The sequence below is a fragment of the Pan paniscus genome, chromosome X, assembly GCF_029289425.2.
Source record: "Pan paniscus chromosome X, NHGRI_mPanPan1-v2.0_pri, whole genome shotgun sequence".
NCBI classification, from domain to species: Eukaryota; Metazoa; Chordata; class Mammalia; order Primates; family Hominidae; genus Pan; species Pan paniscus.
The window spans coordinates 49,277,480-49,287,901 of NC_073272.2; the positions used below are offsets into that span (position 1 = coordinate 49,277,480).

At 45.4% G+C, this 10,422-nt stretch overlaps 1 protein-coding gene across 4 annotated transcripts; it reads right to left on the reverse strand.

Annotated features, from left to right (window-relative positions):
- Positions 1-793: 793 nt before the first annotated feature.
- Positions 794-8,255, reverse strand: UXT (ubiquitously expressed prefoldin like chaperone). Of its 4 annotated transcripts, none has more exons than XM_003812148.5 (7): positions 8,112-8,255; positions 7,827-7,933; positions 6,779-6,860; positions 6,569-6,636; positions 6,180-6,287; positions 1,079-1,142; positions 794-893 (listed from the first exon to the last, which is right to left on the reverse strand). In XM_003812148.5, the coding sequence occupies exons 2-7, from the start codon at positions 7,922-7,924 to the stop codon at positions 840-842; spliced, it is 474 nt and encodes a 157-aa protein (XP_003812196.1). In that variant the 5' UTR covers positions 7,925-7,933; positions 8,112-8,255; the 3' UTR covers positions 794-839. The 4 variants fall into 4 exon arrangements, with proteins under 4 accessions (XP_003812196.1, XP_063457636.1, XP_034806366.1 ...); XM_063601566.1 differs by lacking the exon at positions 8,112-8,255 and adding an exon at positions 3,035-3,059 and having other exon boundaries at positions 7,827-7,960; XM_034950475.2 differs by lacking the exon at positions 8,112-8,255 and having other exon boundaries at positions 6,202-6,287; positions 7,827-7,960.
- Between the last annotated feature and the right edge of the window lie 2,167 nt (positions 8,256-10,422).

Sequence of the window (10,422 nt, forward strand, 5' to 3'; positions counted from 1 at the left end):
GCACGCCATGCTGCTCAGCGGAAGCAGGACTTGTATAGAAATGGGCGTAGCAGCCGGCGGGAGTGGGTCGGACTGGGCTCCGCGTAGGCGGGCAGGGCGGCTCTACGGTTAGACAAGACCATAGAGCTGGGTAGAAGACGAATTTAGAACACAGCGGAGGTAGGAGGGCAGGATGGCTGTCAGGCACACGAAAGAGCATTGAGTGGCAGAAACGAAATGCTTTCAGAGGGCAGGGTTGAACTGCGGCCAGAGTTAAAAAGGGGAGGAACCTGGCTCTGCGTTGATTGGCGGTGGCTGGACTCAACCTAGAATAGGGGCCCGACTAGGGAGAGCGGGATCCAGGTCTGTGCCCATTGGAAGCTGGAACACTTACAAGTAGGGGCTAAGACAAGGTAGGGCTGAGTTAGGGTTTGGGTGTAATTTAGGGTACCTGGGGAATGATTGGGTGTGTGAAAGGGTAAACCTTAGGGCCCTTTGATTGTTGTGGGAATGAACAAACCTCCACCATGAATTGGCCCATTCTCTATGGCAATTCAAAGGGTGGCGTCTAGGAAAAGGAATGGAAGAAAGGGTGAGGTGGGGGGCCCAGGTTGCCAAGATGACAGAAGAGAGGGCAGTGCATAAGGTCAACTGGCAAATACTGCCAGGCAACAGGCTGGAGGCAGGACTGCTGGGGCATTTTATAGGTTCCACAGAGAGACTGGATCTCTGGGTCTCTCAGTAACTTTGTGCCCTAGGAACAGCCCCCGTGGCAACTAGCAGGGTTTATGGGGAAAAAGAAGGGCCATGTGACTCAAAGGCATTCAGGCTCTTTAATGTCTGAGGATGGGGGGAAGAAGTCAATGGTGAGGCTTCTCTGGGAAATTCTGCAGGCCTTGTAGTTCTCTAAGCCCCTGAAAAAGAGGACAGAAGAGATTGAACAAAGACTGGGTCTGGGTTACACCCCCAGGCTTGCTCTGACCTCCCTCCCTTGACTCCAGTTTAGAGGGAAAGATGGTCCTTCCCTTCTTTCGCTCTCTCCCTTCTTCAGGTCACCACCCTAAACACAGAGTCTGGTAGTGGGGTGAGCTGCTCTCACCTCTAGCAACATGTGGATATGGGCTTTGATATTCATGGAGTCCTTGGTGAGGCTGTTGCTGAGCCTAGAGAAAAGAAACAAGAAAGGGCAAAATGGGCCCCACATGATTATGAGGATGACCCTTCCTTATCACTTCAAGATCTACTTATATCCTGGATGATTTCCACCTGGCTCATTCCTATGCAGAAATGCCAAGCCACCATCTGTTTTTCACTGATTCAAAGATTATTAAATGCCTACTGTATGCCAGGCAATTTTAGGCACTGGGAGATAGCAGCAAACACAACAAACAAAACTCCCGGCCTGATGGACTTCAAATTCTTGTAAAGAAAGACATAACAAAAAACCAATGGAATAAAAGCTATGTGTCAGATGGTTCTAACTACAATAACAAAAATTAAAAATGAGAGACAATAAGGAGTACAGGAGTGGGGGGCTGCAATTTTAAAGAGGGCTCAGGGATGGCTTCACTGAGAAGCATTTGAGTAAAGACTTAAAGACAGTGAATTTTGAGTAGTGTGGCTATATGGAGGATGTGTTCCACACACAAGGGGCAGCAAACACAAAGGCACTGAGGTGGGAGTGTGCCTGGCATGTTTGAGGTGCAGCAAAGAGGCCACTCTGGCTGCAGAAGAATAAGTGAAGGGGGAATGTAAGAGGTGAGGTCAGAGAGGTAATGAGGGAGACAAACTGTGTGAAGCCTACAAGGCCATGGTAAGGACCCTGGCTTTGACCTTAAGTGAGATGGGAGCCAAGGGAAGGTTGCAGCAGAGGAAGGAGGTTGAATTACATGAACCAGTCAGTTGACTCCTTTTCTCTAAGCCAGTTTGGATCAGATCTCACCCAAAAGAATCCTAATTGATATAAAGGGTCAAGGAAGGCCTTTCTCAAGAATGAAGAATGAGAAGGAATCGAAGAATGCCTAATGGTTAAGCAGTAGGAAGGCCTTTTCCACAAAAAGGACAAGAGGCAACAAAGAGCTGTTTGAGAAGCAGTGAGGTCAGAGTGTTAGAAATTAAGTGAGTGGGGAGGGAAAGTGGCCTAAGACAAGGTCCAAGAGATAGGAGGAGGTTAGATCACACAGGGTCTTAATATAATAAGGAATGTGGATTTTATTGTGCTGTCAATGTAGGAGTCAGTTTGAGGGGTAAATGAAACTAAATACTGTTGGAAAAGCAGAGAGCAATAAGATAGGATGTTAAATTGGAAAAAAAAAGTAGTATGAACCCATGTATATACCAATATCTCCCACATTTTTATTTCTAGCCCAGAACTCTCTCCTGAACTTGACTAGTTTTAATGACATCTTCTAAAAATCCACTTCAGTGTTTAATAAGTGCCTCATACTTAACAGGTTCCAGACTAAACTCCTGACCTTCCCCTCCAAATCTACTCCTCCCCTAACTTCTCCATCTCAGATAATGGCAACTCCATCCCTCCAGTTGCTCAGCCAAAAACCTGGACTCCTCTCTCTCACACTTTACATCCAGTCAGCCATTCTTCTTAAAATCATGACTGTTCCATTGCAGGTAATGCTTCTGATCTCCATGATATGCTTTCTCCATAGCACTGTCAACATCTGACATACTACATCATTCATTTGTTTATTGTTTGTCTCCCCTGACTAGAATGTCAGCTGTATGAGGGCAGATTTTGGTTTTTTTTGTTTCCTGCTCTATCCCCAGGGACCAGAACAGTGTGTGGCACAGAGGAGGCACCCAACGTATGTTGAATGAATAAGTGACTACTCCATTAAAAGGAACCTGAAGTTGGTTGAGTGTATGTTTAGGGACAGGAAATAAATGAAGTATGGGTGTTGTTGCCAGAAAGCAAGAATACTTTCAAGAATATTCTGGGGGTAACGCTTAAAGAACAGAAGAATGAACCTGATCAGCTCCTAAGGGACAATTTTAACATCAAAAAAGAGAACAAAGTTAGTTAATGGTGTAAGCTTACCTTATGAAAACCTATGAGTTCAACACTTTAAAAGGGAGAAAAATACAGAGTTCACCAAATGCTAGCTGTAACACAAAAGGGATATGTTTATTACTGCTGATTTATTTTTATTTGCTATGTGAGAAGCAAATTACTACTGATTTAGTATGTAAGGCAGTGTGAATAGTCATATGGTTATGCTTTTTTTTTTTTTTGAGATGGAGTCTCACTGTGTCGCCCAGGCTGGAGTGCAGTGGCGTGATCTCGGCTCACTGCAACCTCCACCCTCCGAGTTCAAGCGATTCTCCTGCCTCAGCCTCCTAAGTAGCTGGGATTACAGGCGCCTGCCACCGTTCCCGGCTAATTTTTTGTATTTTTAGTAGAGACGGGGTTTCACTATCTTGGACAGGCTGGTCTTGAACTCCTGACCTCGTGATCCACCCACCTCGGCCTCCCAAAGTGCTGGGATTACAGGCGTGAGCCACCGCGCCCGGCCATTAGGCTGTTTCTTCTATAATTACATGTCTATTCATGAGATGTGGATGTGTACTCCTTTCTGTGTCATCAGGAAAGAATATAGAGATTTCATCCCTTCCACTTCCCAAACAAAGAAATATACTAGGAACAGGAAGAACTGACACTTTTGATCACATAAAATGACCAGAAAGTTAGTTCAAAGTATATCCCAAGTAACCAAATATTTTAAAGGACAGCCAGCTACATAGACTCAAATCTTCATCTCTTAGAAAAATTAAACTTCTAGACAGTCCTACTAATTACAATAAAGCAGTAAGAGTCAACCATATTTTTCATCACACTAATAGACCAGGTCAGTACATCAAAAAGACCAGGCAAGGGGGCAGGCACTGACAATTTAAATACTTCATTTTGGGGAAGTACGTGGAGTCTCAAAACATTAAAATCTATTTGATAGGCTCAGGAATCCTGTGACATAACAAGGAAAGCCTTCTTATACAAACTGGACTTTAGCTGGGCGCGGTAGCTCACACCTGCAATCCCAGCACTTTGGGAGGCTGAGGTGGGCAGATCATCTGAGGTCGGAGTTTGAGACCAGCCTGGCCAACATGGCAAAACCCTGTCTCTACTAAAAATACAAAAATTAGTCGGGAGTGGTGGTGGATGCCTGTAGTCCCAGCTACTTGGGAGGCTGAGGCAGGAGAATCCCTTAAGCCCAGGAGGCAGAGGTTGCAGTGAGCCAAGATCGCACCACTGCACTCCAGCCTGGGCGACAAGAGCAAAATTCCGTCTCAAAAACAAAGTGGACTTGGTCTAAATGACCACCAGTTCAGAATTGTGTTGACCATGAAAGCAGGCCGTTTAATTAAACTATTTGCTAATTGGTCTGAACACCAAGAATCAGAAATCTCAGCAGGTCTGAGGTTCTTTTGGGTCCACTAGCACCTGCTAGTCCTTCCCATGGCTGGAAAGGTTTGAAAAGATAAAAATTACTGAAACTCTAAGGGAGGCAACTCTGGAAAAAATGAATGTAGGAACAGACATAAACATAACCAACAAAGAAGTTTAAATCAATGGTACTCACACTTGTGAGATGTTGTTAATCTAAGTGTATTGCTCAGTGCCCCCATGCTCATTCCATTGAAACCAAGCTCACCTCTCTTGGTAGTTTCACTAGCATGCCAGGCACACTATTCCTCTTGCCAGGAATGCTCTTCGCCAGATAGCCCCATGGCTTTGTCACCCAGTCAAATGATTCGAATGTCCCTTCCTCTGGGAGGCCTTCCCTAGCTACATTTCAAATCCCTCATCTATGCTCCCAACTGCCCTTCCCTGCACAAAACCGTAAATCAAGCTTGTCCAACCCGCAACCAGTGGGCCACATGCGGTCCAGGACGGCTTTGAATGCAGCCCAACACAAATTCATAAACTTTCTTAAAACATTATGTGATTTTTTTTTACAACTTTTTTCTTTTAGCTCATCAGCTATCATTAGCATTAGTGTATTTTATGTATGGCCCAAGACAAATCTCCCAATGTGGCCCACGGAAACCAAAAGATTGGACACTCCTGCCTTAAACTCAACTGGAGCCCACATTTTCTCTCCCCATCACCCCCAACACAGATCTGCTTCAATAACCACTTTAATATGCTTCCAGCATACCCTTTCAAATTATTTCAACAAACACAAAGCCAGGTACAGCGGTGCGCCTGTAGTCCCAGTTACTTGGCAGGCTGAAGCAAGGGGATTGCTTGAGCCCAGGAGTTTGAGGATGTAGTATGCTATGATCGCAGCTGTAAACAGTCACTGCATTCCAGCCTGGGCAACACAGCAAGACACCATCTCTTAAAAACAAAAACACAGAGTGTCTACTATATGCTTGTACTACTCTAGTCACCTGGGTATAACGGAATAAACCAAATCTCCCCCTTTGTAAAACTTACATTCTAATTGGAGGAGACAACATGAGAAAGAAATTACATAGTAAATATTAGGGGGTGATAAGTGTTAGTAGAAAAAAAGTAGAAGGAGGGGAATCAAGCATGCCAGGGGCTGTAATTTGAAAGTTAGGTTACAGAGGGCCTCGTTGAGGAAGTGACATTTAAGCAAGACGAGTGAGTGAGGAGAAAGGAAGCCATGTGGGTACTGGGGGAAAGAGCAGTGCAGGCAGAGAGAACAGCTACAGCAATATCCCTGGGGTGGGATCATTCTTGGGGTGCTGAAAGAAGCATGTGAAGGTGAGTGTGGCAGGAACACAGTGAATGAATAGTAAAATTAGCAGGAAGTGAAATCATAGGTAACTAGTTTTCTTGTTACCAATTCTAACAGGCTGAGACCTCATGGATCTGGTCATAATTGTATTTATGTATAACAGTATAGTCCTTCTAGATTGTAAGCCTTCAAGGAACTCTTCTGTCTTGTTCACTGCTGCATTCCCACTGCTAAGCACAGTGCCTGGCATACAGAAGATGCCCAATAAATGTTTGCGTGAATGAACAATACAAAGATCATTTTTTGAGTGCTTATTATGTGCTACACATGGGCTTTGCAACCCCATTTCTTCAGCCCCAGCTCTGAAGAGGAGGGGAGACGAGTCCTTAAGTATCATTCCAGGCAGCCATGGGTAAAGGGAGAAGAGTGTTGGAAATGGTGGTGTTTTTACACACTATCCTCATGGAATGGACTTACTCTGTGAGGAGAGAGCTCTTACGATCAATGAACTTGAGAGCTTCTGCCAGTGTCAACTCCAGGAAAAAACCATATCCCAGGGCCACATAGATGCGTGAAGTATCTGGGCTGAGGAAAGAGAGGTTAGAGGAAGTGGGGAGAAGTCCTTATCACTGTTTAGCATAGTTTATGTTTTGCTCCCCACCCTTCCCCAAATTGAGGCTCTGGGAAGGCAGGGATTTTGTCCTATTTTATTCACTGTCACATCCCCAGCACCTAGCTTATATCCTACTGGGATATAAAACCTCGCATAGTGCCTGGTACATAGAAGATACTCAAAAAAATATATGTTGCATGAGGGAAGGGGTAAGCTGAACCCTGTGGGCTCAGAGGGGCGGGTAGACACTCACACCACTGTGTCAACGAAGAAGTTACAGCCCAAATCCACCTGCATATATAACTCCGAGTGCTTAGCTTCCTGTGGGGCGAGGGAAAAAGAGGTAGGGGTCAGTGGTGAACTCTTAGGTCAGGTGACAGGGTTGGGTCTGGAGTCTCTCTTCCCATTTCCCTCCCTTGCCCACACATACCAAAAAAATGGTACCCAATCCGATAGTCTTTACCTGGAGTCGCTCAATGACATTTCTCAGTTGAAGGTATTTGGCCAGCTGCTCATATACCTTGTCTCGATGGTCCAGCACCTTTCTGATGGGACGAAAGTACAATGGTGACCAATAGGCAGCCCCATTCCTCCTAGTATACCTCATATCATGACCCTCTAACACTCTCATGTCACCATACACTGAAAAGGCTTTTTAGTGCATAAGTTAATTTTGGGCTCTGGGTCAGACTGCCTGGGTTTGGATCTGGGCTCTATCCTTTATAGATGTGTGACTTTGGCAAGTAAATAACCTGTTTGGGACTCAGTTTCCCCATTTATAAAGTACAAATGACAGTATTACCTTGTAGAGTCATTAGGATTAAATGAGCGTTTACTACAAAGCATCTAGAATAATGCCTATCAAATGGTAAACTCTCTATATACATGTTAGTTATAATTACTATTATTACACTCCCAATACTGAACTCCAATCATAATGTCCCATCCTCACCCTAGAAAAATCCTCCATCCCTTTTAGGATGCTCATAGGCCTAGTTCTGAACACCTTATTTCCTGCTTAGATTAACAAAGATTGCAATAATATTTCTTCATACTCATTGAACCTCTACTATGTTTCAGGCATCCATGCTAAATTCTTTACAAAGATGGGACACATCAAAAACTCAAAACCACTGCAAGGGGAAGGTTCCAGAAAACTCCCCATTTCACAGAAGAGTAAAGTTTATAGGGCACAGAAAGGCGAGGTAGGACGTATTCACAAGGATGAAGAATGGCCGAGCCAGGATTCGAACCCGAGAACTGTGGCTCCAGAAAACAAGCCTTAATCCGTTAAACATCGGAGGCCGCGCATGCGCTGACACGCCCCTGCTATGAACGCCACGTCCCAGCCAAACTGCACCCCGGATGTCGTCCCCACTTCTCGCTCCAAGGAGCGCGGGGCCGGACTCTGAACGCCTCGCCCGCCAATCCAAAGGGTTGGCCCTAACTTTGAACGCCCCACCCACCACGTGGAATGTTCCAAACGCCCCGCCCCCCGCACTGTCACTCACCGCAAGTCCCGCTGCAGCACGTCACTGATGAAGGTCTCGTAGCGCAGCACTTTCTCCCCCGTGGCCTCCACCGCCCGCCGCTTAGGGGGCGTCGCCATGATGGGCTCCTGGGGAGTGGGGAGGGGGAAGACCATGTTGACCGATCCAGTTTGGCCTCACACACAGTTCATCTCTACCCTCTCAACGCTGGGAATCGGCTTGTCCGGCTCAAGCTGGAGGTTCAGCCTTCCGCCCCTCCCAACTCGGGGACACTACCACCCAGGGACACCCAAGCGCGGCCTTTACCTCAGGCCGCCAGCAATAAGAACGGTTGGTAGGAACCGCGGCTTCCGGGTGGCGCGGGTGAATGACGTAAGTGGCAAGCGCGCTGGCCAACCAAATATCCAGTTGGGAAGGGGCGGGCCTGAGTGGAAGAAGACGGGCTAAAGGGGAGAAGAGAAGGGCGGGGCTTCACGGAATCCGAGGAGATCAAAGAAGACTAGGGCGTGCGAGCAGGGGCCGTCTGGCAATAAACCGGCCAATGGGGGACTGCAAAAGCGGCGCCTGGAGCCTATGGAGACCGTGTGTGGCTGGTGGAGGTGGGATTTAATGGGATTTGGCGGGTTCTAAGGTAGGCGCGACGCACAGGTGGAGGTAGAGAGAGGAAGTGAAGAGTTTAATATTTAAAAGGACCTAAAAATTGACTATGGTTCTGGTCTATAAGGAAGATCCCGTGTGATCTGTCGGCCTGGATATTGATTTTTCACACGGGAGGTTTGGATTTCACTCCTGGCAATGGGACTGAGTATGAGCATTTAAAAGGTTTTAAACAGAGACAGATTTTCTAAAATTCATCTTTGATAACTCCAGCTCTGCACTCGCAACCCATAAGTGAGGCTCAAGTGGAAATTGACAACACTCTCTGTCTAATCACCTCGTTTGATAGTCAAATGGAGAGGGTGGCTGAAGTCCTCTGCCGAAGATTGGCCATCTTGTAGTTAGGCATAGTTCCCATGTTTTTATTTAAATGGTAAGGTTTTTGTGAATTTATTCTTATGCACTAGAGTGACTGAGTGAATTTATTTTTCAGGTTAGATTTTCAAACAAGAACTTATAACCCAGCAAGAATGGGCCTTTGCCTGGAGAAGAATCCAGACCATGGGATGAATCCCCAAATGCTATTTCCATCTGTAGAGCCTAGAGCACCCACCCCTACCAAGGAAGTCTTCCCAGGTAATTTGTGTTTCATATGTAAAAGCAAGTTTTTTTTTCAAATGCTCAAAACCCAAGCAAGTTAAGCCCTTCCTTCCTTCCTTCCTTCCTTTCTTTTCTCTCTCTCTCTCTTTCTTTCTCTCTCTCTCTCTTTCTTTCTTTTTTTTCTTTTTTAGACAGGGTCTGTGTCCCCTAGGCTGGAGTGCAGTGGTATGATCATGACTCATTGCAGCCTCAACCTCCCAGGCTCGTGATCCTCCCGCTTCAGCCTCTGGAGTACCTGGGACTACTGGCATACACCACCACGCCCATCTAATTTTTAAAAAAATTTTTTGTAGAGACAGAGTCTCACTATGTTGCCCAGGCTGGTCTCAAACTCCTAGGCTTAAGAGATTTGCCCACCTCGGCCTCCCAAAATGCCGAGATTATAGGCATGAGCCAGCACACCTGGCCAAGTTAAGCTTTTCTTTGCCCTTAGAACGAGATAATTGTAAAATGAAAACATTGAGATTAGTTTTTTTGGTCTGTAAATCTCATGTTACATATAGTTTAAATTACATTGAGTGTGATTGGAATAGATACTAGGTAGAAAAATATTATCTAGTTAATCTATACCACTTTCCTGTGAAAAGAGAGAAAAGAAGACACTTATATTTATTTAACAGAGAACACAATTCTGATGGGCTGGAGATGAGTCTGTGTAAGTCTATTAACTTATATTTCACAAAAAAGAATTTTTTACTTAAAAATATATTTCCAACTTTATTTTTACATTTCAAACCTACAGAAAAGTTGACAGTGAACACTCATATACCCTGCACTTAAGTTCGCCAGTTGTTTTATTTTGAATTTTTAAAATTTTTTTAGAGGCAGGGTCTTGCTCTCTTGCCTAGGCTAGAATGCAGTGGTGTGATCTCGGTTCACTGCAACCTCTGCCACCGGGCTCAAGCAATCCTCCCGCCTAAGCCTCCTGCATAGCTGGGACTACAGGCATGAGCCACCATGCCCAGCTAATTTTTTTGTAGAAATGGGGTTTCACCATGTTGCCCAGGCTGGTCTCGAATGCCTGAGCTCAATCAGTTCGCCTAACTCGGCCTCCCAGGGTGCTGGGATTACAGGCGTGAGCCACCATGCCCGGCCTGGATTCACTCGTTGTTAATATTTGATCACATTTGCTTTCTTTCCAGACCATAGGATAATTGTTGACATGGCTGCATAGCATTCCATTCTTTGGATGGCCTCAGATTTTTGAGCCACTCCTCTGTCACTGGATATTTGAATGTGTTCAGATATTTTCGTTGTTATAACCAGAATGGGATAAGTCTTTGCTGTCAAATTTTTGTGCGGAGCCATGATTATTTCCTTGTGATAAATTCCTAGAAGTAGAATTTATAGATTTTTTTTG